The sequence below is a fragment of the Chiloscyllium punctatum genome, chromosome 13 (genome assembly GCF_047496795.1).
Source record: "Chiloscyllium punctatum isolate Juve2018m chromosome 13, sChiPun1.3, whole genome shotgun sequence".
Taxonomy (NCBI): Eukaryota; Metazoa; Chordata; class Chondrichthyes; order Orectolobiformes; family Hemiscylliidae; genus Chiloscyllium; species Chiloscyllium punctatum.
In genome coordinates, this window is record NC_092751.1 from 88,284,526 (window position 1) to 88,312,369 (window position 27,844).

At 44.8% G+C, this 27,844-nt stretch overlaps 1 protein-coding gene across 3 annotated transcripts in view; it reads left to right on the forward strand.

The window, feature by feature from the left end:
- The window catches only part of LOC140484625 (glutamine--fructose-6-phosphate aminotransferase [isomerizing] 1-like), an 84,486-nt gene extending 74,633 nt beyond the window's left edge, over positions 1-9,853 (forward strand). For all 3 annotated transcript variants that reach the window (XM_072583154.1, XM_072583153.1, XM_072583155.1), the window contains 2 exons: positions 4,345-4,506; positions 5,489-9,853. In XM_072583154.1, the coding sequence (XP_072439255.1) occupies positions 4,345-4,506; positions 5,489-5,542 (216 nt within the window). In that variant the 3' untranslated portion in view covers positions 5,543-9,853. The remainder of the gene's footprint in view (positions 1-4,344; positions 4,507-5,488) is intronic.
- The last annotated feature ends 17,991 nt before the right edge of the window (positions 9,854-27,844 follow it).

The window sequence follows — 27,844 nt, forward strand, 5'->3', positions numbered from 1 at the left end:
CATGTTATGGAACCCCTCCCAGAAATCAGAGTTTATCGCTAAGAGGCAGGGTTTTTACCCAGAATGCCTCTTGTTTGTTTAAAGCACAGGAAACGGCCTGTATGACCCTCAACATGTTTATGACAACTGTGTAGTGTTCATCCACCCAACATCCGTATAAAATGAACAGATGGAAAGTCAGAGGTGCCTAAAGTTTACCACAATCCTCCCTCCGATCATTGACGTGCCTTGGCAACTTTGTGACTGATGTCAGAGCGGGATTTCAAAAATCTTTTCTTTGCTTGACTGCATGCAATCCAGGCATGTGGCAGCCAACAGTGAGCTCACACCATGCCAGAACCATTCACAAAGTCTGGAGAAGGAAAGACATTTGAGCCCTCCGTGATCTGTGTAAGCTAGCTCCCCATTCAGCAAAGATGGCTGAAGCTGATCTGGTTTGTTCTGGCATTTCCATGGTCTGACCTGCCAAGTCCAAGAGAGGAGGCTCCAAGATGGAATTGCGATTTTAGTGACTGCAGCTGTCCAGGGGTTTTCCAACGTTTGGATTTCTTTTCCTGAAATTTGTGTGGCTTTGTGTTTAACAAAACAAAGCAGCTGAGAGAGCAGATTCTGAGAGTGCCCTTTGTCCCTTGTAATTTAGAGTCACAGCGTTAGCCAGCGCAGAAACAGACCTTTCTCTCCCATTTGTCCATGCTGACCTGATATCCTAAATTGATCTCGTCCCATTTGCCAGCATTTGGCTCATATCGCTGTAAACCCTTCCTATTCATCCAGATGCCTTTTAAATGTTGTAATTGTACCAGCCTCCACCACTTCCTCTGGCAGCTCATCCCATGCACGCACCACCCTCTGCATATAAAAGCTGCCCGTCTGGTCCCTTTCAAATACTTGCCCCCTCAACCCAAACTTATGCCCTCTAGTTTTGGTCATCCCTACCCTGGGGAAAAGACCTTTGTGTTTCATCAAATCCATGCCCCTCACGATTTTATAAATCTCTACAGTCCTGTACAGCTGCAGGGTGACGTCTGCAACATAGAACACAGAAAACAGCAACAGGGATAGGTGATTCTGCCAACTTGAGATCCTTTCTTTCCACTTTTCTCTACATGGCTTTCTAATCCCTTATAAGCGACATCCTCAATGATCCTTTAATTCGCAGTCAAATTCTCCCATAAACTCACCTTGATCTCCGACACTTCTACAGTGTTACAGATTCAACTTAGCACTCCCAGATCAAATCACATCTTTGCAATGTAGAATACAGAATTGCAATGTAGAATACAGAAAATAGGAGCAGGGATTGGCGATTCTGCCTCTTGAACCTGTACAACTACTTATCTGGATCATGGCTGATCTCCTAGTGTCTCTCTCATGCCATCGCATCCTTCCGATAATGTGACGACACAATACTTTGCTATGCTCTCGCTAACATCTTACACAGTTCCTTCACAACCTTCCTGCTTTTCTATTCAGTGCCTCAGCATTCTGTTCCTTCAAAGTTGCTGAGCTTAGGATAGCTGGTCAACATGGACAAGTTGGACCAAAGGGTCTGTTTCCATGCTGTATGATTCTGCTGTATGTATCCCACGTGCCTTCTTAATCACTCTATCTACCTGTCCTGCTGCCTCTAGGGTCAATGGATATGCTGTAGGAGGGACTGAGGTAGGGGGTGTAGTTGAAACATCCACCAGACAATGGTGGAAGAGTTCAGAAGGTGATGCTGGAGAGACTGGGCAAGATGCGTATCCTTCATTGAGAAGAGTGCGAGGGGGTAGGGGGGTAGAATTATCAAAATTGATCTGGCGCCCTGGACTTCAAAATCGGGGACAGTGTGCAGATTCCAGCCTCATGTAACCAATCTAGCAACGTCTTCGACTCCAACAGCTGACTTTTGTGGCCAGTCATTAAGCCAAAGCCAGTTGCCTGAAAGGAGTTAACAATCTCTGAGGCTTGGATTTGCCCCATTGGAACAACAGCTTAGAGATGTCAATGAGAAAGCTGAGCCACATTGAGATACTCCCACAGACTGCAACTCTGTCACTAAAAGCGCTGACTATCCTTCAGTTTTATTACACGTCTTTTAGATAGTGAAACGCTGATATTATCATTACCATAAAAGTGTGGGTTGTTTAAAGTTATGGCACTTTACAGAATTGTTGCAGTGCCGAAAGAGGCCATTCAGCCTATCATGCCTGTGCTGGTTCTTGATACCTAGTGCTAATCTCCTGCCTTTACCCGATATTATCCCTCCACACCATCCACCCGTCCGTTGCAAAGGATAATTTGACAGGCCTTGAGACCTGATTACAAAGTGAGGATGGGTAGGCCATTCAGTAGGATCATAGCTCAGCCGCACCGAATCTGAAATTAGGTTTTAGGATCAACGGGACTGCTTAGTAGAAATTATTAACTTAGAATGTTGTTTTGAAAACCCAGTTTTGACTTATTTGATCAGATATAATGTTTTCCAAGCTGCTTCTAACCAGACTGACAATGTGAAAGAAAAGGTTTCTGTGACGCCAATGCTGCTTCAGGTTAGCAGTCTGGATGGACATCTGCAGAGTCTCCCCTGTTGGAATCCCATGGAATCACTGACAGCGGCTTCTGGATTTCCGTGTTATTCCGCGTATGCGCTGACTCCCAAAGTTGTTGTCAGTTCCAGTCGAGTATTAACAGTGAATGCAGGCCAAAATCACTAGAGGTAAGGGGTCAGCCCATTCAGGACTGAGATGAGGAAGAATTTCTTCCCTCAGAGAGTTGTGAACCTGTGGAATTCTCTCCCACAGGAGGCCGTTGGGGCCAGTTCGTTAGATCTATTCAAGAGGGAGCTGGACATGGCCCTTGCAGCTAAAGGGATCAAGGGGTATGGGGAGAATGTGAGAACAGGATACTGTGGTTGTATGATCAGCCATGATGATATTGAATGGTGGTATAGGTTCGAGGGGCCGAATGGTGTAATCCTGCATCTATTTTCTATGTTTCCATGTAAAATTCTGACCAGATCTGCTTTAATCCTTGACAGACCAGCCATCATTCTGCTGACTGGTTGTCAGTCCAGAGCATTGGAATTAGGATAGAATAGAATCCCTACAGTGTGGAAACAGGCCCTTCGGCCCAACAAGTCCACACCGACCTTCTGAAGAGTAACCCACCCAGACCCATTTCCCTACCCTATTATTCTACATTGACCTCTGACTAATGCACCTAACCTACACATCCCTGAAGACTATGAGCAATTTAGCATGGCCAATCCCCCTGTGCATCTTTGGAGGAAACCCACATGGACACAGGGAGAATGTGCAAACTCCACACAGACAGTCGCCCAAGGCTGGAACCGAACCTGGGTCCCTGGCGCTGTGAGGCAGCAGTGCTAACCGCTGAGCCACCGTGCCGCCCCTAATTACCCAATGCGACATTGTATGTACCTTGATCATGTATGAATTAGCCAGGGTGAATTTACCCAGCACTTGTAGAGTCATCATCAAGTCATGCAGCATGGAAACAGACCCTTTGGTCCAACCAGTCCATGCTGAACATCATCCCAAACCAAACTAGTCCCACCTGTCTGTTCTTGGCCCATATCCCTCTAAGCCTTTCCTATTCATGTACTTATCCAAATGTCTTTTAAACATTTGTAATTGTGCCCACATCCACCACTTCCTGTGGAAGTTCATTCCACACATAAACCACCCTCTGTGTAAAGAAAACAATTGCCCCTCATGTCTTTTTAAAACCTCTCTCCTCTCACCTTAAAACTGTGCCCCCTCATGTTGAAATCTCCCATCCTAGGGAAAAGACGAGTACCATTAACTCTATATTTACCCCTTGTTATTTTATAAACTTCTGACAGGTCATGTCTCAACCTCTTCCACTCCAGTGGCAAAATGTGAAAAAGGTGTCAGTGTTGGACTGGGGTGGGCAAGGTCAGAAGCTACACAACACCAGATTGTAGTTCAGCCAGTTTATTTGAAATCACAAGCTTTCGGAGCCCTGCTCTTTCGTCAGGTGAAGTTTGGAGCAACCCTCCAAAAGCTTGTGATTTCAAATAAACCTGTTGGACTATAACCTTGTGTTGTGTGACTTCTGACCAATGAAGAAAAAGGTCCTGGTCTATCAGCCTGCCTTTATAGCTCAAACCTTCCATACCTGGCAACGTCCTGGTAAATTTGATTCATCTCCTAAATTATTTTGCTATTCGTAACCTTGAAGATTTTGGGATGGTTCCTGTAATGGTGGAGTGTGAGCTGTTTCCTGGGATTGGCATCACAATCGGGAAGGGTGTGGCTGGTAGGACAGACAGGGCAGGGACTGGGTGACGTTTACTCTGTAGTTTGTATTCCATAGGGGCGACCCATCCTGATCTGTGAGAAGAACGATGAGGAGACGATGAAGAATGCTTACCGTGCGATCAAGGTTCCCCACACAGTGGATTGCCTGCAGGGAATCCTCAGTGTTATCCCTCTCCAGCTTCTCGCCTTCCATCTCGCTGTCCTCCGAGGCTATGACGTGAGTTGTTGCTTTACTCAAAATATAACACGCTATTGGTTCATGGAATGGATGAACAATCAAGAGACTTGTGGGGTTTTTTTTGTTAGTTAACCTAATTTTCTAGTGGACATGTCATTTTCCACCTCTGGAGCAGGTGGGACTTGAACCCCCTCTGGTGTCTTGGTTTGGGAGTAGGGACACTACCACTGTACTGCAGGAGGGCCCCCCCCCCCACTCCGAGGTGGGTTTTTATCATGCTCAAAACTAGTAGTGTGACCCAAGAGTTAGCAAATTTTATCGCCGGTGTTGAAATATTGGAGGTCAGTTAGCTCAGCTAGTTGGACAGTTGGTTTATGATGCAGAGTGACGTCAACAACATGGGTTCAATTCTCATGCTGGCTGCGGTTACCCTGGAAGCCCCACTTTCTCAACCACGCCCCTCACCTGGGGCGTGATAACCCTCGGGTTAAACTCGCCACCAATTGTCTCTGTCTAATGAATAAGCAGCCTTAGAGTCCTCTTGGGAGTTTCCCACCTTAACACTTGGCTTCAGTGATGGAAGTTTGGCTGTAACTCTGGGGGCTAGTCCAGCTCTAACACTGGAGCAGAATGGATCCCAATGCGCTTCACGTTGGGCTCTGAGCAAGTAATTAACAGCAGCCCACATGAAGGTGGCTGCAGAAGTGAAGCATTCCCTCAAGTGGGGATCAGGAAGAGCTGAAACAGCATCGTTCACTTTGCCTTAGAGATTTAAGTGCAGAGTTTTCCTCAAAGAAAAATAAGCCTTGAATCTCTCTTGTGTAAACAAAATCTCCCACGCATTGTAAAGACACTTGTGGCCTGGCAAGTACACTCTCTGAAGGAAGGCTGGCTTTGATTGATTCACTTGAAGGCTCACATTCGGAATGTTCTTTTTTTTAAATCTTTTTTACATGAGTGATCCAAGCCTGGTGGTTTTCCTCTCACACACCTCTCTTCCGACACCTTTTACCCTCTCAAGGTGGACGACAACAAGCGACTGAGGAAGATTGAAGCAGATTACGTGCCGATGTGAGATGGCGCGTGATTTGTGAATCAGCGCGATGGCTAGAGACTGTATCCACTGTTTGGAGGCCGTGTTCGCCTGACTGGGAGCAATGTTCACAGACGACACACAGTTTACTCTTAGTTTGTATTTTTGGGCAACAGGAACTCTTTTTGGTCAACAAAAATAATGAAACTATCCAGGAATACACTGGCCTCAATCATATGGGGCGCGGAATAATTTTCTAGTCTATCATTTTCTAATGCTTAGGGCATTTTTAAAGCTCTTTCATACCAAATTGTTTAGCCACTGTAGCAGAAGCAGTATTTTTAAAAACTTCATTGACATGGTGGTGATTTTTGTGAGACGAGCGCAAATGTGCGGCTGGGAAATGGAATTTGTGTCTGTGTCAGCTCTCTCGATTTAAATTTGTTGCCAGATCTTTGTGTTAATTCCATGCTGTTTACTTTTCCCACTGAGGTGTGCGGGAGACTTCGAGTGATAGTTAAATAAACTTGGGAATGCTGAAATGGGAAATCAGGGAGATGTGCAGCACGGAAATAGGTCCTTCAGTCCCAGAAGTCCATGCCAACCAGATATCCTCAATTAATCCAGTCCCATTTGCCAGTGTTTTGCACTTAAGAGGTCCTTGATGAAATTTGGACCCTGGACGGAGGGTGTCAATCTCCTCCAGTCAATGCAGATTTTTATCTGTGCAGGAAAACCATGGGGAGCACAAGTGCAGCGTTATCGATAATGGGCTACTGCCTGTAAGGCATCAAACCAGGAGACTGGATTCATAAAGCTGCCTCCTAATTCTGATAACTCTTTGCCCCTAGGATCAATGCATGATGTTACTGCCAGGTTTCTCTGTAGGTTTAAAAATCCTTATTTTCTTGACCTACATTTATGCTGATTTTAGGTCCCGCTTGCTGTCTGCTGCCTGAACAGTGAAAAGCATGCTGCATTATATACAGGATTTGGAAATGCCGGTGTTGGACTGGGGTGTATAACGTTAAAAATCGCACAACACCAGGTTATAGTCCAACAGGTTTATTTGGACAATCAGGTGGTTGATGAAGGAGCAACACTCCGAAAGCTAGTGCTTCCAATTAAACCTGTTGGACTATAACCTGGTGTTGTGTGATTTTTAGCATTATATCCAGATTATTCTTTGGAAACTAATCCACACAGGGCTTTTGATAGATATTCCTTTGCTTGTGCCACTGCCTTATTCAATGTGCTAACCTTTAACCCCTCTTTCCTCTTCCTTTTGGGCAGCATGGTGGCTCAGTGGTTAGCACTGCTGCCTCACAGTGCCAGGGACCTGGGTTCAATTCCCACATTAGGTGACTGTGTGTGTAAAGTTTGCACATTCTTCCTGTGTCTGTGTGGGTTTTGTCTGGGTGCTCTGGTTTCCTCCCACAATTTAAAATATGTGCTGGCAAGGTGAATTGGCCATGCTAAATTGCATATAGTGTTAGGTGCGTTAGGCAGGGGTAGATATAGTGCAGGGGAATGAGTCTGTGTGGGTTAGTCTTCGGATGATCGGGGTGGGTCGAAGGGCCTGTTTCCATACTGCAGGGAATCTAATCTAAAGAAGGTCATTTGAATTTTATACAATTTCATTTCTCTTTGCTCTGTTACCATCGTAGTGGCAGGTTAGTGACTGTTTTGAACTCTGACTTCCCTGAAAGAAGCCAGAAGAATTATCACACTGCCGGAATAATTGAGAGATTCCTAGCTAACGATCACTAAATCATCATTGCTGTGACTGCTGGACAGGCTTCCTTGCTTTGGGTGGGGGAGCAGGGACAGTGCCATGAGAAAGTTGGTCTTCATCTCTATTACTTACCTCACGACTTGCCTAATTTCTCCATCTCCCCCAGCTACTTCTCTTCCTCTTCCATTTGGCCTGGGAGTGGGTGCCCCCAGCCTCCCCAGTGCTTGGTGATACATTGCACAAGGAATCACCCTTCTGTTTGCTGATTATCCACTGGTTGGTCCACTGCCCTCATCAGTCATTGTGAGTGGGAGCTAGGCCCTGGTTAATGTTTCCTCTCCCACTCCTCCCCCCATCCCCACCCCCCCCTCTACCTCCCTTGCTGATACAATAGGTAATGTTCCATAAAATCAGTTGGATGACAGTAATACATTATCTAACAACGTAACTGGAATGGAGTACTCCTTCCATCAACTGACCCTTTCACCCAAATACATCCTAACACAAAGCATTCTATCCACCCGGCTTAAGCATTCATTTTCTCCACCATAGAATCCTGACAAGTGTGGAAGGAGGCAATTTGGCCCATTGTGTCTACACTGACCCTCCAAGGAGTGTGCCGCTCAGACCCAGCCCACCCCCTACCCTATCCCTATATCACCCCGCGTTTACCCTGGCTAACCCGCCTAGTCTGCACGGCCCTGGACACTCTGGGCAATTTAGCCTGGCCAATCCACCCCAACCTGCGTACCTTTGTCCCACCAAGCAGAGAAGAACATCCAAAGTGGGTGCAAGCACCATTGCCTGCAAGTTTTCCTTCATGTCACACTGTGTCCTGAATGAATGTGGATCACCATTCCTTCACTGTCACTGAGTGAGAATCCTGGAACACCCGTCCCATCAGCATTGTGGCCCTATCTGCACCAGATAGGGTGGAGAACACCACCATCTCCTCAAGGTTAAGCTGGGATCCATAATCAATTCCTGCCTTACGATGCCCACAGCACAGGGATGAATACATTTTAAAAGAAATACAGTTGTTGAATTTTCTACCTTTTTAAACCATCTTGAGTTCCTTTTTTTCCACTTTTCTCCACCTGGCTTTTTAATCCCTGCAATTCGTTCCTCGCTTTCTTTTGTCTTTTTTTTTTAAGAGAGTCAGTGCTCTAAACTGAGGAGATTCTAAATCTTTTGGATTTATTTTTCTTTTTCTCTTCCATTTCCCCCCCCCCCACACACTACCGCCTGACTGCAGTAGTGCTTATATTTTCCCCAGCACCCATGTTGTGTATGTGCAGGTGTAGGACACAGTGAAAAACAACAGGTTTACAAACCTTTATTCATTTTCCACCACTCGCACTCTCTTATAAGGAACGTGCTCACCAGTCCTTTGATTTGGGGTCAAATTCTCCCATAAACTCACCCCGATCTCCAACAGTTCTACAGTGTTAACAGACTCAACTTTGCACCCCCTGATCATGGGGCGGCATGGTGGCTCAGTGGTTAGCACTGACCAGGGTTCCAGGTTCAATTCCAGCCTCGGGCAACTGTCTGTGTGGAGTTCTCCCGGTGTCTGCGTGGGTTTCCTCCAGGTGCTCCGGTTTCCTCCCACAGTCCAAAGATGTGCAGGTCCGGTGAATTGGCCGTGCTAAATTACCCACAGTGTTAGGTGCATTAGTCAGAGGGAAATGAGTCTGGGTGGGTTGCTTTTCAAAGGGTCGATGTGGACTGGTTGGGCCGAAGGGCCTGTTGCCACACTGTAGGGATTCTAAAATATTGCATCTTCACATCATGGTACACGGTGTACCATGTAACATGGTGACAATGCAAATTAATAAACTTCTGAAAAGGCTCTATCCCTTCTCTGGAGTGCTGGAACTCTCGAGTCCATTTGGATATTTTACGTACAGTGGTGAATTAGTTAAACTACCTCTGATGTGCATTAAGGACATGAATTTTACATGTGGCACATCACTTCAGTAAAAAGGAAACTGATTTTTTGCTTGCTGATTGCAGCATGACAGAGAATGGTGGAAGCCTCTAGTTTTTCTGCCTCTATCACTGCTCATTCCTTTGCAGCTGAGGGCATGGGGATGGGTTGTCTTTTTGTGCTTTGAAGCAAATGAGACTTGCTGGTGCACAATAACAGGAACAGCAAGTCTGAAATACAGTGTGCGGTGCCTAAAAACAAAACCAGGGAGTGCCAACAGGCTTTGCACGGAGTCTCTGGTTTCTGAGAGTAAAGTATTACGTGAGGCCTATCAAGCAACTTCCTCTCCCAGAAATACATCCTGGTTTGCTTGCTCTTATATTTTAATTCATCTTCGAAAAGGGTTCTCAATTCATCGATAGAATCATTGGGTTATAAGGAGCAAGGAGTCACTCCTTAGCTAGAACATTTGTTGGCTACTTTTGAACTTTAATTTTTCTCCCTTATGGAGGGGGTTAATGCCATTACACTTGAACTTGCATTTGCCTAAATCCACCAAAGTTTGAGAACGGGGAGCAGCTGACGGGGAGCAAATGGGTGCATTGCAGACAGAACTGTAAAGGAGGTGGGTTTCTCGACAAAGTGGATGGCTTTGTAAGTCTCAATTTAAATAAAGCTTTCGAATCTACCCACCAAGTGTTTGGCTTTCCTTTTTGAAGTTGTCTATTATTCAAAGCTCGAAGACACCAGATGGGGAACCCTGATACCTGGGCTGGATGCTGGTGAAAACAGAATCACATCACTGGAATGATGCATCGTGTTACCAAAATCTAATGGGAGTTTGATTCCTGGACCACGTGTGTGATTTAGAGACTCCGACTATATTTTGGGAGCTGTGTCCTCTATCTATTGGATACAATGCAACAACCTGCCTGGGTTTGTTAGTCAGCACTTCATAAACGTATTAGCTCCACCAATAAAGAGAAGGGAGGCAGGTATTTTTCAGATCCTGAATGGCCTTGACAAGATGGAAGTGATGTTTCCTGTTGTTGGTAATTCCAGAAAACCTACTTAACAGAGGGATGGGAGTTTAGAATGAAAGGTTTCCTTTTTAAGATAAAGGTGAGGAGAATTGCCTTTTGTTCTCTCTGGAGAGGAATTTACCATCTTTAAAGGTGGGGGAATCCTTAAGTATGTTTAAGGCAGAGCTAGATTCCTGATTGGAAGGGCAATTGAGATGTATTGAACTGGATGGACACGTGGAGGTTGAAACACCAGCAGATCAGCCATGATCATTTTCAATGGCACAGCAGACTTGAGAGATTGAGTGGTCTACAGTTCCCAGGCAACTAAGAATAAGTAATAAATGCAAGGCTTAACAATGGCACCACATCCTGGGGATGAATTAAAATAACTTTTCCCCAGTTAGAGGTTTCCCACTGTCAAAAATTGCTCAACCCCTCAACTCTTTCAAATAATAGTTACTTGTCAGCAATTTGTCACGTGCACTATGATTTTCTTCCCCCTCACCTCAATACTTTATGTAGCATTGAGAGTAACTTTCCAGTCTATCTCTGATCCAGAGCTAAATCGACCCTGGCCCAGGGTTGAAGAGCAACCATTCTTGTGTGTCCCTTTACTTTCCCTGGGGAGAAAAGGCAGGAAGATGGAGTTGATGGTTATCCAATCAGCCCTGATCTTGTTGAGTGGTGGAGCAGACTTGACGGGCAGAATGGCCTATCTCTGCTCCTATATCTTAAACATTCTGGTCCAACTTGCTCAAAGATTGTCTCTTCCTTGTGAGTTTCTGTTGAGCAGAGGCTGGAAAGGAATGGGTTTGACCTTTCCCGAAAGGTTGGTCTGTTTTACTGGCCTATCCTATGGACTGCAACCACTTGCAACAGCTGCCACTCTGATGCGAATTTAATGTACTGAAGTTCGGTTCCCTAAAGGGCATTAAACAATACAGACATATCCTCACCTGTCTCCTTATCCATTGGAGTCAGGAGATATGCACATCATAATCACGAGCCTGTTATCTTGGAATTCAGTTTAACAACATCTGACAACGTAGAGAAAACGTGAGCACGGAAAAGCAGATGAGACTTGGGGTTGTTTTACTTAAGAAGAGACTGAGGGATGTCTTGATAGTTTGTTTTTTTAATTAATGGGATAGATGTAAGAAAAAAGTGCTTCCATTTGTAAAGAGTCCAAAACTTTGGGCAGAGTATTAGGTCGTCAGTAATAAATCCGATTAGTAGTTTGAGATAATCTACTTCAAGCAAAAGAAATGTGAAACTTAGCACTTGAAGTGCAAGGTGGATGCATTTATCTTTCCATTCGTGAGATGTGGGCATCATTGGCTAGGCCAGCATTTCTTTCCCATCCCTAATTGCCCCTTAAGAAGGTGGTGGTGAGCTGCCATCTTGAACCGTGACAGTTGATGCTGTGTTGGTAGACCCTGTTAGGGAGTGAATTCCAGGATATTGACCCATTGATCCTGAAGGGACAGTGATATATTTCCAAGTCAATGGCTTGGAGGGGAGCTTGCAGGGGGTGATGTTTCCATGTATCTCCTGCCCATGTCCTTCTGGATGGTAGAGGGCACAGGTTTGGAGCCCTTGGTGAGTTGCTTCAGTGTGTCTTGAAGATGGTACACACTGCTGCCACTGAACATGGGCGATTGAAGGAAGGCCAATCAAATGGGTCTGTTTCCCCTAGATGGTGTCTAGTTTCTTCAATGTTGTTGGAGCTGCACTCATCCAGGTAAGTGGGGATCCATCAGTTCACAGCATCTGGGAAATAATAAAGGGATAGAAAGATATTTGCTTGGAATGCTAAGTGAGGAAAGGTTCCAATGGAGCATCGACACTGCTGAGACCTGATTAGTTTGTTTCTGTCCTGTAAAATTCCGCTTTGTGTAAATTCCTCTCTTCCATATAATACTGAGGGTTCTCCGTAATGTGTCTCTTCCATGGCAAAACCATAACAGTGCATTATATCAAGCATGTGGTGTCCTGTATGCAGTAAGGAGCTGAAAGGACATGATATAATGTTACTGCTGCATGAGGTGTGTCGGGTAGTGGATGTGGTAATTAGGTGAGAAAGGGTTTGGTGAGAGACACATCCTAATTAGTGGTTGCAACTGTTTTAAAATGGTTTATATATTTTTCATGGAATGCAAGGCATAATCAGAAAAAGTGCGGAGAGTGCTGAGCAGAGGAAGAAAGGTATGGTAGCTAGCTTTTCTACAGGATATTAAATGTAGCATCTTTACCGAGGATGCTTTATAAACTGAGCCTGCCACTGAGAGAAGAGAGAAAGGGTTGAGTCACAAGGCTAGTATCAGAGGTAGTGAGAGTTTTCATTAAAACACAGGAACAAAAGATTCCATTTGACTCACCTTGACTATGTTGGCTCTTACAGCTCATACGCAGTGCCTATGTCTGTAACCCGATTGAGTTCCTGATCCTTGACTATCTGTTCAATTCCCTTTTAGAATTTATTTAAGAAACAAATTTCTACCCTCTTTACCTTTTACAATGGGCTGAATGGCCTCTTGACACAGTGTAGTAATTCTACAATTTTTGACCCAGGGACACTGAAAGAGTAGTGATATAGTTAAAGTCAGGATGAAGAGCTACTAGATATGGCAAATGGAGAACAGCACATAAATTTCAGCAAGATGTTCGATAAGGTTCCCCACAGTAGGCTATTATACGAAATGCAGAGGAATGGGATTGTGGGAGACATAGCAGTTTGGATCAGTAATTGGCTTGCTGAAAGAAAACAGAGGGTTGTAGTTGATGGAACATGTTCATCTTGGTGTCCAGTTACTGCAAGGGTCGATGTTGGATCCATTACTGTTCATCATTTTTATAAATGACCTGGATGAGGGCTTAGAAGGGTGGGTTAGTAAATTTGCGGGTGACACTAAGGTTGGTGGAGTTGTGGATAGTGATGAAGGATGTAGTAGGTTGCAGAGAGACATAGATAGGATGCAGAGCTGGGCTGAGAGGTGGCAAATGGAGTTTAATGTGGACAAGTGTGAGGTGATTCTCTTTGGTCGGAGTAATCGGAATGCAAAGTACTGGGCTAATGGTAGGATTCTTGGGAGTGCAGATGAGCAGAGAGATCTCGGTGTCCATGTACACAGATCCCTGAAAGTTGCCACCCAGATTGACAGGGTTGTTAAGAAGGCTCTCTGCCTGTATTCCTGATGAAGGGCTTTTGCCTGAAACGTCGATTTTACTGCTCCTCAGATGCTGCCTAAACTGCTGTGCTCTTCCAGCACCACTAATCCAGAATCTGGTTTCCAGCATCTGCAGTCATTGTTTTTACCTATACAGTGTTTTGGACTTTATTACTAGAGGGATTGATTTCCGGAACCAGGAGGTTATGCTGCAGCTGTACAAAGCTCTGGTACGGCCACACTTGGAGTATTGTGTACAGTTCTAGTCACTGGATTATAAGAAGGATGTGGAAGCATTGGAAAGGGTGCAGAGGAGATTTACTAGGATGTTGCCTGGTATGGAAGGGATGTCTTACAAGGAAAGGCTGAGGGCCTTGAGGCTGTTCTCGTTAGGGAGAAGAAGGTTGAGAGGTGACTCAATAGAGACATACAAGATAATCAGAGGGTTATATAGGGTGGGCAGGGAGAGCCTTTTTCCAATTATGGGGACGGCAAACATGAGGGGACACAACTTTAAAGTGAGGGGAGATAGGTATAAGACAGATGTCAGAGATAGTTTCTTTACTCAGTAGTAAGGGTACTGAATGCCTTGCCTGCAATGGTAGTAGATTCGCCAAGTTTAGGTGCATTTAAGTCGTCGTTGTACGTCCATTTGCCTGTCCATGGAATAGTGTAGGTGGGATGGGCTTCAGATTAGTATGACAGGGTGGCACAACATCGAGGGCCGAAGGGCCTGTACTGCGCTGTAATGTTCTATGTTCTTTGTTCTAAATAGACCTTTCAGTCTAACTAGTCATGGCAGACCAGATGCCCCAATCTGCCCTAATTCCATTTGCCAGCATTTGGCACATATCCCTCTAAATGCTTCCTATTCATGTATTCATTCAGATGCCTTTTAAATATAGGTATTGATATTGTACCAGTCTCCACCACTTCCATCCTCTGTGTGAGAAAGGTACCCTTTAGGTCCTTTTTAAAACTTTCCCCTCTCACCTTAAACCTGCGCCCTCTAATTTTGGATATCCCCCACCCTGGGGGAAAAAGACCTTGTCTATTTACCCTATCCATGCCCCTCATAATTTTATAAACTTCTATAAAGTCATCCCTCAGTCTCTGACACTCCAGGGAAAATAGTCCCAGTTTATTCAGCCTCTTCCTATAATTCAAACCCTCCAGTGCTGGCAACGTCCTTGTAAACCTTTCCTGCACCCTCTCAAGTTTAACAACATCTTTCCTACAGCAGGGAGACCAGAATTGAATGCCGTATTCCAAAGGTGGCCTAACAAGTGTCCTGAAAGGCTGCAACATGGCCTCCCATACTCAATGCACTGACCAATGAAGGCAACCATACCAAGTAGCCAGGAGTGGATGGTGGATAATGATGTCGCAGTTGTAGATGAGCCAGTGTGGATGTGAGAGGGTGGTACAATATGGCATCAGGGTCTTCTGGTGGGAGTAGCTCCCAGCAGCAGTAGAGCAGGAGGTAGCGTAACTATGGGAGACCATTGGAGTAACGGAAGATGGCAAAGGCATAGTTAAAAGTTCCAGTGACAGATGGATTGAGGGTATGGTGATATTAGGGCTGCTAGAAACTAGACAGTCTTTAAGATAGCCAAGGTATGGGGTTTGGAAGCTCAGCTCGAGGTTGAGTGCATGCCAAGGTTGCAAGCAGTCTGGTTCAGCAGGAGACAGTGGCCAAGCCCCAGGAAATTGCTTTTACCACAGAAAAGATAATAAAAGAAAATACAAGCCCTCCCAGTGCTCCAATGATTGCAACTTCTCCTGAGGGACTGGTTGGGAACATATCTAGAAATTGAATCAGGTAAAGTACATAATTATGTAGTTGTTTGGCAAAAACAGCCTTCCCAGCAATATTCGACGTCGCTGCCTTACAGATTTATAATCTGATCACTGGAAAGTTGTACAGGTTTTGTTTTTAAGAAGTGAATGCCAGCCTTTCTTTTCTCTCACATGTACTTTCCCGCACACTCTCTCAGTCCTGTGCCCTGGTCTGCATTTCCTCTTTTCTCAATGTGAGCCTGTTTATAGGTCCCTCCCTCACTCCACTGTCTAGGGCAGTTTCTAACCCAGCACACTGCAACTCACTCAGTAAGCTTTCCTGCAACTCTTTGCCAACTTTCTCCTTAAAATTCCAGCTTCTCAACCAAACCCTTTAAACCTCTCTCTCTCTCTTTCTCTCTCTCTCTCCTCATTGTCGGCTGATCCTCTTTTCGAATGCTGTGGAATACTCCTGTTAAAAAAGGCATGCGTGTAAATTATTGAAGTGGATGAGCTCAGGAAGCAAACAGAAAAACACTGAGATGCAAGAGAAAGGGAGGGACGCTGTCTCATAAATAGAGGAGGCAGAATTAGTGACAAAATGACCACAACATCAGACATTTTTACACTCAGGATACCCTGGAAGGCCATCTGAATGTTATAAATTGCTCTCTTGGTCCATTCAGTCATCTAATGGTCATCTTCGATGAAAAGCACAGCCAAAGATGATTGACCTTATCTCCTCACCCCTCCTGTTCCCCCTCACTCTCTTTTTAAGCAATTATTAATTCTCTCATAATGCATCCTCTGTGTAGCATTCTTGTGCTACGTTTCAGCCCAGGTGTCCCTGGAGAAGGAACATGCAATATCTACCAGCATGTTCTCATTATTTCCTCATCCAACTCTATTTTGATTTAATCCTTGGCCTTCCCTTCACCGTTTGACCACGCAGCATTTCCCCTTGAGAAGGGCACTGCTTGTCACTGGCCACCCTGATGTTTCCTTTCTTCCTGTTGGTGGAAACTGAATAAAAAATTGGTATATAATCTGTTGTCTTTCACTGTGTCTCACACCTGCACACACATGCAACATGGATGCTGGGGAAATATAAGCATCACCGCTGTTAGGCCGAAGTGTGGGGGAGAAGAAAAAAAGAAAATGTAGCATTCTTGTTGCAATAACCATGTGTTGCTAATCATGGCTCATGTTGCGATAGCCACCCAAGTTTCTCAGCATGTTTCCGGTAGAATTAAATGGTCAGTGATCCCAGTTAAGGATGAGCTGGACCTTTTAAGAAGGATCTTGATAAATAGCTGGGAAAAGGACAAATGGTCAGAGGAATAGGTTACCCAGAGGAAGGTAGTCGAATACTTCTATGGGGGCTGCAAAATGTTTCTTCTGCTGGGGGTTGGCTACTGTCTGAAGGCAATCAAAGACTGTGAATGAAAAAAGATAAATATTTGACGGTCGCTGGCTTTGAGGAACTCACCTACAGAATTGTTCCTTGAGAATTCAAAACGAGCGATCGAGTCTATGGGCTGATAAATTGTACAAGTGCTGTGGAAAGCACACAGTGATGGCCAGATTGCTTTTTTTTCTGTTCCAGTTTTGCGTCCTTGGCTTTTCATTCCGTTGTCCAACAAACACCTATTTTAACTTTATGATAAAAGATCCAAATATTTATTTTCTTAAGCTGTGACTTTAAACATGGAGTTTGCAACAGGGAATCCATTTATAAATAATCTCTGACTGTAATTGTTTTATCACAACCTCTGATCTGTCTAATGAAGAGAGTCAAAAATAACTCGCAACTGTTCACTGTTTAAGGAAAATGCAGCAGCGATTTGTTCTTCAAAGATAGAGAAAGTGCTTTCTTGCATCATGTTACATTGCAGTGCCCAGTTTTCATATCATTATAGAGTTCAGATTCTGACATTGACAACTGTTAGAAGTGAGTCTGAACTACATCAACACTCTCTGAGGGTATTCGAATGTTTGGATGGCATGATGGCTTAGTGGTTAGCACTGCTACCTCTCAGCACCAGGGTCCTGGGTTTCATTCCACTCTTGGGTGACTGCAAACTTCACACATTCTCTGTGTAGGTTTCCTCTGGGGGCTCTGATTTCCACCCGCAGTCCAAAGATGTGCAGGTGAGGTGGATTAGCTATGGGAAATGCAGGCTTATAGGGTATGGGGGTGGGTTTGGGTGGGATGCTCTTTGGATGGTTGGTGTGGGCTGAATGGCCTGCTTCTACATTGTAGGGATTCTATGGATGTATCCAACAAAACTCAATCCAGCAAATGCTGGTTTATCCAATCGTAACATAATATGAAGTGAGGGGATGGGAGATGGGTCAAAGGAGTTTAGAAAGCATCTAGCAAGCTTTGTTCTGTGGAGTGGGAGCCTTCGTGTGTGAATGGAGATTACGTTGACCTGAATGCATCATTGCTGTCCTCCCCTTGGACTATCTCCAGGGTTTTTTCTGTCATTGCTCACAACCTACATACTAACACCATTAAACTGAAGCAGGGATGAGGAGCATCGGCCTAATTTGCCCTTAGATAGGAGAGACGATTCAGATGCTGGTATCATCCTCATTTCCGATAAAGGACTCCAGCCTGAAACATTGATCTTCCTGCTCCTTGGATTGCTGCCTGACCTGCTGTGCTTTTCCAGCACCACTCTAATCTTGACTCTGATCTCCAGCATCTGCAGTCCTCACTTTTGCCCTCACGGTAACAACACTGAGTTAGTAATCCAGAGATCGGGATAATGCTTTGGGACCAAAAGTTCAAAACCCCCCCATGGCAGCTGACGGAATATACATTTTTAAAAAAACTTAATAAATCTGGAATTGAAAGTTAGTTGCAATGACGGTAACCGTGATGCAATCAAAAAGTGAAGTCACCATAGTCTTACCAGGCCATCGGCCTGCCCTCTCATTAGAGATAACTGGTGATGGTTTAACCTGAGGGTCATCATGTCTCAGGTGAGGGGAGAGTTTCAGAAGTTGTGACCTTCATGGTGACAGCAGCCATTATGAGAATTGAATCTATGCTGTTGACATCATTATGTACTTAGAGACAAGAAAACTGCAGATACTGGAATCCCAAGTAGACAGGCAGGAGGCTGGAAGAACACAACAAGCCAGGCGTTTCAGGTGTAACCCTTCACCAGGACGTCTTCCTGTACTTGGTCGTGAGTCATTATTTACTTGGCACCAACCCATTGAGGGAAAAGTGAGGACTGCTGATGCTGGAAACCAGAGTTTAGGTCAGAGTGGTGCTGGAAAAGCACAGCAGGTCAGGTAGCATCTGAGGAGCGGGAAAGTCGATGTTTCGGACAAAAGCCCTTCATCACCTTGATTAGATTAGATTGATGAAGGGCTTTTGCCCAAAATGTCGATTTTCCTGCTTCTCGGATGCTGCCTGACCTGCTGTGCTTTTCCGGCACCACTCTGATCTAGAATCCAACCCATTGAGCTAACTGAATGTTCGCTTTAAAAGCTTATCCACTTCACTATTACCCTCCATGGAAGGAACTCTGCCATACATACTTGGTCTGACCTACATGTGACTCCAGACCAACAAAAAATTCTCTTAACCGCCCTCTGAAATGATGTTGCAAGCCACTCTGTTTTAAGGCAATTAGGGTGAGGCAACAAGTCCCAGTGACACCCTTGTCCAGTTCATTAATTGAGAAAAGCTCTGGGAGACATCAGTTGGATCTGTATAGCTGACCATTAACATTGGTGCATGTTCCCATTCCAATCATTAGGGGTGACACTTCCAGATTACTGCAGATGAGATGTAGTCTTTTTTTTCTCTCTATAATTCTTGTTTTTGTGCTCCAGGCTGTTTTAACTGCCAACTAACTAATACAGGAATGGCTTGTTGTCTGTGCAACTCTTTTATAAATACCAAAAGCTGCATTGTTTTGGGGTTTCATTTCCAAAGTGGTTCAACGATGTTGCAATGGTCCGGGTGAGGACTGGATGTGAGTGTGGTATAATTAGACTGTTTTGGCGAATCGAGGGATGTCTAGACAATGGAGGTCCAAATCGGGGGATCAAGTCAAATGAGCTTTCTGAAGTCAACACATTGACACAAGTTGTAGAGTCATGTCTCATTAAAAATTACAAAATTAAATACTTTTGATGAATTGGGCCCATCTTCATAGTCTGACTCAGCTTAATCTGTAATCGAAAGAGAAAAGTTTCAGCCCGGCCCATAAGCATATTAATTGAATAATAGTTTTAATAAATAAGATGTCTGAAGATATAATAGCTGTTTTGTGGTAGAAAAGGAACCAGTGTTGGTTGAATCAGCAGATGAATATAAACCTCATCCTCCCAAACTTGCTGTGTTATTCCATTAGTTTCTTGTGGAAAATTCCAATTGGGCAGGATAAATACAAGACGGATGTTCCTGATGACCCGAGACTCCAGACTCAAGGGGCCATAGTTTAATGATACAGAGTCGGCCATTTAGGACTGAGAATCATAGAATCCCTACAATGTGGAAGCAGGCCATTCGGCCCAGCCAGTCCACACCAACCCTCCTAACAGAATTCCATCCAGACCTACCCCACTACCCTATCCCAGTAACCTTAATTTCTGATGAAGGGCATTTGCCCGAAAAGTCGATTCTCCTGCTCCTCAGATGCAGCCTGACCTACTGTGCTTTTCCAGCACAACACACTCTTGACTCCGATCTCCAACATCTGCAGTCCTCACGTTTGCCTAATCCAACTAACTTGCAGATCCCTGGGCACTTAGCATGGCCCATCCACCTAACCCACTATTACCCTTTGTATGGTTTCTGGCTTGCACTCAGTAATTTGATGATTTTTTTAGGTGGTTCGAATCATCCCCAGATCCCTAGTTCTGACACCAGATTTGTTTCAGGAACGTGAAATGAAGAAGGCAGTAGTCAGGTGTTTCAGGGCAAAAGAATCTCTGCATATATTTAACTACAAAAGGTAAGTATAATACAAGAAATAAGAGGCAAATGCAATAAAACAGTGAAATAGACACAATTATACAGAGGACAGGAATTAGATACACTATTAAACTGAATAGATGTTAAACAATATTAGGGTTAAACAGCAGGTTTCTAGCACAGAAACTATGATTAGGCTTCCTAGCCTTAGGGTTCCCTGCACTGTAACCACACCCCTCCCCCTCCTGACTAGCTTGGTTAGAAACTTTGGGGTCTTGGGAATTAAGTTCAGAGAATTTATGATTTTGAAGTCCAGCTGTCTTCAGCTTGCTGTACCCGGTGCCTCACTGAGGACGTTGGACCATATAGGCCTTCAGTCTGGGTTGAGTCCATTCATGCAGCAGGATGTATTTTGGATTTATCGGCTGAGTACTTGGTTCGTCTTGCTTTCTGGTGTTATTTGTGAGCCGGGCCTTACCTCAGGGTGTGCCTGAGGCCTTGTGGTGTTGGTAGGTCAATCTAGTTTCCAAAGGTTGTAGATTCTCAGGTCTGTAGGTCGTGGTTGGTTGCCGCTGGTACCCCCGGTGAGGAACAGGCTTGTGTCAGTAGGTCTCGGAATTGTGATCAGAATCATCTTTTCGCAGTTGGCTGTGGGGATCAGTCTGGGGGAAGTAGCTATCTGGGATCCCTCTCCTTGTGGGAGCTGTGGGGATCAATCTCAGGGCAGGAGCTATCTGGGGTCCCTCTCCTGGTGGGAGCTGAGGGGAATAACTCTCCCAGATCAAACGAGGGCCTGCAATTATACAAAATTGCAGGCCTGTTATCTCCGCACCAAATCTGGTTTCCTACAATAGTCTCTCTGTTGTTTGTTTTGAGATGAATTAGTCTTCCAGATTATTAGAGTAGGTACAAACGACTTTTCTATCGGGGTGAATAAGCTTCCTGATTGTGTGGATTGTCCTGAGTTTATGTGATTGAATATCCTTTGAAGTTGGAGGTCTTCAAATTTGTGCTGACTCCATGATGTCCGAATTCAGTTTATAGTCCCACCTGGTGAAGGAGCAGCACTTCAAAAGCTAGTGCTTCCAAATCAACCTGTTGGGCTATAACCTGATGTTGTGTGATCTTTAACCTTGTCTGCCCTAATCCAACACCAACATCTCCACATCATGAATTCAATTTGTCATCAAGGTTCGTTCGTTGTTCTTGGCGGGCTGAGGTTTGAATAGGTTACCATAGCTACAAGACAAACTCTCCCTGGGACTATATGTTGCAACAGAGCTCATCTGCTGGGTTTTTCCTTGTTAGGTTTCATTTCCAAAATAAAAACTCTAAGATTCTGGTAGAAGTCCAGTAATTTTAGATGGTGGGGATTCTTAAGACCATTAGACATAGGAGCAGAAATTAGGCCATTCAGCCCATTGAGTTTGTTCTGCCATTCAATCATGGCTGATAAGTTTCTCAAGCCCATTCTCCCACTTTCTCCCGTAACACTTGACCCCCTTTACAATCCAGAACCTGTCCATCTCCATCTTAAATATACTCAATGACCTGGCCTCCCGAGCCTTCTGTGGCAATGAAGTCCATAGATTCACCACTCTCTGGCTGAAGAAATTTAATCTTATCTCCATTCTAGAAGGCTTATAAAACTTTCTACTTTTCGTGTAAAAATACATGTGACAAATAAATCCCTATTCTATTCCGTCACAGTGCAGTTATACCAAAGAATCAAAAGGATTTTTGTTTTTGAAAGAAGTTTGGTACCAATAAGATCCATAAGACCATAAAACTGTAAGACATAGGTGTGGAAGCAAGGCCGTTCAACCCATCGACTCCATTCCGCCATTTAATCATGGCTGATGGTTGTTTCAATTCCACTTACCCACATTCTCCCTGTATCCCTTAATTCCTTGCCTTGAAAACACCCAACATTCTGGCCTCTACTGTGCTCCATGGCAATGAGTTCCACAGGCCCACCACTCTCTGGCTGAAGAAACGTTTGATTTTGTTTCTGAGAGTAATTAATATTTAACTTTGAAGTGTTCCTTTCAGTTTCCCTTCAGTGTCGCCGTCTGAACTACAGACAGAGTCTGGCCAGAGATCCTGAGCGTGGGATCTGGTGGGGAAGGGTTTACGTGGATGATGGATGAGTGATCTGTTAGTGATGGGGGAGTGGGTGATCTGTTAGTGATGTGGGAGTGGGTGATCTTGTGGGTAAGGAGGGCTGTGTGTGTGATGGTGATCTGGTGGTGGAGAGTAAATGGGAGATGGTGATCTGGTGGTGGAGAGTGAATGTGTGATGGTGATCTGGTGGTGGAGAGCAAATGGGAGATGGTGATCTGGTGGTGGAGAGTGAGTGGGTGATGGTGATCTGGTGGTGGAGAGTGAGTGGGTGATGGTGATCTGGTGGTGGAGAGTGAGTGGGTGATGGTGATCTGGTGGTAGAGAGCAAATGGGTGATGGTGATCTGGTGGTGGAGAGTGAGTGGGTGATGGTGATCTGGTTGTAGAGAGCAAATGGGTGATGGTGATCTGGTGGTGGAGAGCGAGTGGGTGATGGTGATCTGGTGGTGGAGAGTGAGTGGGTGATGGTGATCTGGTGGTGGAGAGTGAGTGGGTGATGGTGATCTGGTGGTGGAGAGCGAGTGGGTTATGGTGATCTGGTGGTGGAGAGTGAATGTGTGATGGTGATCTGGTGGTGGAGAGTGAAAGGGTGATGGTGATCTGGCGGGGGTAGTTGAGGGATAACAGCAGTCTGCCAAGGGTAGGTGATGGTAATCTGGTCGTGGATGGTGAGGGGATGATGGTGATCTGGTGAGGGGGGAAGAGGGGGTATATAGATGTTGATGATCTGGTGCTAGACCTCAGTTTAGAAAAAATGTCAGAAATCACATGGCACCAGGTTATAGTCCAACAGGTTTATTGCTTGGATGAAGGAGCAGTGCTCTGAAAGCTTGTGATTTTAAATAAACCTGTTATGGACCAGGCCAGCTCCCCTCAAAACATTTTAAGGAGCTAACCCAGACCCGAGCTTTTCAAGTTGTTTTCGGCAGGTGGGAGGTGGATATCCCAGCAGTGATGCAGCTGGTCAAAGCACTTGGCTTCAAGTAAATTGGAATGTATTTACACCCCCCCAAATGTAACACAAACAAAAGCAAACAGAATTTAAAATAACAGCGCTTTGAAAACCCGACAAACGTGATCCCCTCAATTCAACAAAGCGCCGTTCCAATTTCCTGCAACCTCCCATAATCACACCCCTTGGCAAAAATTCCAACTCATACTGGAGAGAGAGAACCAGCCAGGCCTCAATCACCGAAGCATGGAGCCTCCTTTCATTTCCCCAGCTCAAAATTATACCAAACTCTCTGAAATCTCTGAACTGGGAGAACTGGCCTCTCCCCTTTCTCTGTGCAAGTGTTTTCAAAGCCGTTTCCCTGAGTGTTGCCTTCGGCAGTATCTGTTAGCCCTTAGCAAAGTGGCCTATACCTCAGACGAATCGGAACCTTTTCCTTTTACAACCCCTCTTGGAAAAAAAGCCAAGGACAACATAACCTTGTGAAAGGAGCAGCTACTTCATAGACTGTAACCTGGTGGTGTGTGACATCTGACCTTGTCCACCCCAGTCCAACTTGCGCATCAGAGAAAAAAAAATGTGTTTAATTATTTTCTTGGCAGAACACAACAGCCAGTGTTTGGCTCCAGTTGTGGTTTTACCCTCTTCAGCTGCAACTTGGGTTTCCAATCACCTTCCACCCCCATCACTTGCACTATTTTCACTGAAACGTCATGATATTTGAATTAAAATCAAATTCAGGATGTGGATAGATAGCTCTGTAGACTCTTTTTCACGGAGTGAGTCACCATTGCAACCTCTGCTGTATGTCTGCAGCTATGTCCAATGAGTCTGACTAAACCACGTGAGCAGTAACAATGCTTATGCAACACAACGCAACCCCCCTTTGCAAGTGCGTGGGCGGCTGACTTGCAAAAATGCATTGAGCTGCAAACTCACTACTTTGTCAACAAAGGTTATGACAAATCTATGAACTTGTACAGGAATTCTTATGCAAGTAAAGTTTAACAATGTAATCAAAACCGATGGGACAGTGCACGGGAATCAGCTTTCAGTCAGTAACACCAGGGTTTGGTTCATACGGCTTTTACTGGTGTGCAAATACTTTTCTTATGAATCAAGCAACTAAAAAAAAACTTGGCACGATCCACAGGAGACGTAAACAAGTGCCTAACTTTCAAGCAAGCCTTCAGATCAGACAGGGCGGGACATGGACCATACTGCGTGACTTCACTGCCCCAGGCCTGCATCACTAATAGATGTGTTCGTGCCTTGTATGGTTTAATAAGTGTGAACCATCCAGTACACCAACTTCGGTGGGTAAATGAGCTCCTTGGTCTGGCATTTAGTTATAAAGCTCAGCTTCAATCTTCAAATAGCATCCCTACAGCGTGGCAACGGGCCATTTGGCCCATCGAGCCCACACTGACCCTCCGAACAGTATCCCACCCAGACGCGCCCCCCCCCCCCCCATCCCTGACTAATCCACCTAGCCGACACATCTTGGACACTATGGGATAGTTTAGCATGGCCAATCCACATAACCTGCAGATAGTAAGGACTGCAGATGCTGGAAGTCAGAGTCAATAGGTGTGAAGCTGGAAAAGCACAGCAGGTCAGACAGCTAGCCTGCACATCTTTGGAATCTACACAGATAGTCAGCTGAGGGTGAAATCGAACCCAGGTCCCCAGTGCTGTGAGGCAGCAGTGCTAACCACAGAGCCAACATGGCACCATTACAATCTCACCCATCAACAGAACCCTTTATTTCTATCTCTCAGACATATCCCACCTCCTTTGCCTCAACCCCACTGCCCCTGAAATCCTCTGTAACCTGCAGATTTTATTTCTGTCACACTTTTGCTCGGGTCCACCTTCCGCAAAGTCCCATTTCTACATGCTAAGGGGCCCTGTGTGGTGCTCTGCTCACCTGTTCCCCTATATTCTCACTCATTACACCCCAAAGTAAAGTCCTTACTTGTCTTAAAGTCTTTCCAAAGCCTCGTCTCACTGTCTCAGCTGTTTTGTGTTTAGATTAACATCCACTTTCTGTGTCCTATCCTCTAAATATCCCTTGTGTTGCTGTCTTCTCCTTTCTGTCCCACTGTTGGAAGCAATTCCTTATGGCTGTTCTCCTTGGGATGCACTCTGGGAATTCCATCCCCTCTCCATCATAGGGTCATACAGCACAGAAACACACCCTTCAGTCCAACCAGTCGATGCTGACCATAATCACAAACTAAACTAGACCCACCTCCCTGCACTTGGCCCATATCCCTCCAAACCTTTCCTATTCATGAACTTATCCAAATGTCTTTTAAATGTTGGACCTGCAACCACCACTTCCTCTGGACGTTCATTCCACACATGACCCACTCTGTGTAAAAAAATTTGCCCCTCATGTCTTTTCCAAATTTTTATTCTCTCACCTTATAAATATGCCCCAAGTCTTGAAATCCCCCACCCTAGGGAAAAGACACCTGCCATTCACCTTATCTATACCCCTCATGATTTTATAAACCTCTATAAGATCACCCTTTAACTTCCTACGCTCCAGTGAAAAAAGGTCCCAGCCTATCCAGCCTCTCTTTCTAACTCGAACCTCCATTCCCAGCAATATTCTGCTAAATCCTTTCTGAACCCTCTCAAGTTTAATAATATCCTTCCTATAACAGGGCGATTAGAACTGGACACGTCCTCCAGAAGAGTTCTCACCAATGTCTTGAACAACAAGGTCTGATCAATGAAGGCAAGTGTACCAAACACCTACTTAACCACCCTGTCTACATCTGACGCAAACGTCAATGAATTATGTACCTGAACCCATGGGTTTCTCTGTTCAATAACGCTACCCAGGGCCCCACTTTTCACTAGGAGACAGTGTGGGCTCCAGATGCTGGAGATCAGAGTTGAGAGTGTGGTGCTGGAAAAGCACAGCAGGTCAGGCAGCATCTGAGGCAGCATCCTGATGAAGGGCTTATGCCTGAAACGTTGATACTCCTGCTCTTCGGATGCTGCCTGACCTGCTGACTTTGCCAGCACCACCCTCTTGACCCTATTTTTAATTGGAGAAGTCCAGTCCTTGTTTGTTTTACCAAAATGCAATACCTGATACTTATCCAACTGCCTCTTCTCAGCCCATTGACCCAATTGATCAAAATCTCTGTAATCTTAGATAGCCTTGTTCACTATCCACTATGCCTCCAGTTTTGGTGTTATCCGCAAACTTACTGAAATCTCTAAATTTACTGAACTTACAAAATTCCTCCTTCTAACTTTAAATGCTTGTCAATGCTCCTCATTCCAATCAAGCTCCCAGTCACCACTCCTTGCTTCTGGACCAAGATTTGATGCCCTTCCTTTATTTTCTGGTGTATTGCTTTAATTCTTCTGTCACCAGTTCCACTCTGATTGCCTTCCCTCAGTGAAATACTTTGGGATATGTTCTGCATTAACTGTGTTCCACAAATGGCTGTGGTTTTGTTAGTTACATCTAGTTCAGTGTTACAACTGGATTGAATATGCCTGGCTTTTGGAGAGGAAAAGTTAGCAGGGTTCCTGCTTCAGAACGTTATCCAATAATCCATGTCTGATCATACGTGTGAAGGCAGAGCCAGTCTCGGTTGTGCAATGTTTTAAGCTGGCACATCTCATGGGCATATAAAAGCCAGTTTTTGGGTTGTGGTTGGCATGCATAATCTACCAGCGAGCTATATCTTCAGCCATTTTTCTGTCTTTTTCCTGTAATCTGCATTAACCTAAACTTTCACCAAGTGATTCCAGGTGACTGATGTCAGTGGAAAGCCCAACTTCCGTCAGTACTGGTGCACGTTTCCTTTGGCCTTTCCAGTCACTAGGTGCATGAAATGACTGTAAAAGCTTCGAGTGATGCATTCTGGGTAATCCAAGATGGAGGATGGGAAAAACTTGTGGTTGTAAGAGCTGCTCCTTTTTAAAGGTATTTTAACTGTTGAAGGTAACTTCCTCAAATTCCAGGAGCAGCAATTACTGTTTTGCACGCCGTTGCATTATTTTGGAACTTTGGAGAAAAAAAATTGCACTTTTAAAAAGGAGAAGGACAGGCAATAGGCAGCACATGGTCAGTGAAGGAGATAGAGAGAAAGAAACCTACATTGCTAGCTGACACAGCAGTGAAGCTGCACAGTTACTGCCTTTGCTGTTTGAATACAATTGCAGCATTTAAAAGGCATCTGGATAGGTATGTGAATAGGAAGGGTTCATTGGGATATGGGCCAAGTGCTGGCAAATGGGACTAGATTAGGTTAAGATATCTGGTCAGCTTGGACATGTTGATCAAAGGGTCTGTTTCCGTGCTGTACATCTCTATGACTCTAAATAAAAACCGAAAGAACTGCAGATGCTGTAAATCAGAAATAAAAACAGAAGTTGCTGGAAAACTTTGGCAGGTCTGGCAGCATCTGTGGAGAGAAATCAGTGTCACTGGACCCTTCTTCAGAACTGATCCTTCTTTTCATAAAGACATTATTGTTGGAAAGGGCTGCTTCTGGAGTTGGGATGGAACAGGAATCTAGTGGTATTCTTCTAATCTGCTTTGGGAATCAACCAATCACCTCACTTTCCTGCTTAGCATTCTTACATATTTATTCCTCCAGAAAATTTCACACCAAGCCCAATGCCATCCTGACTTGGAATATATTGGTTGTTCCTTC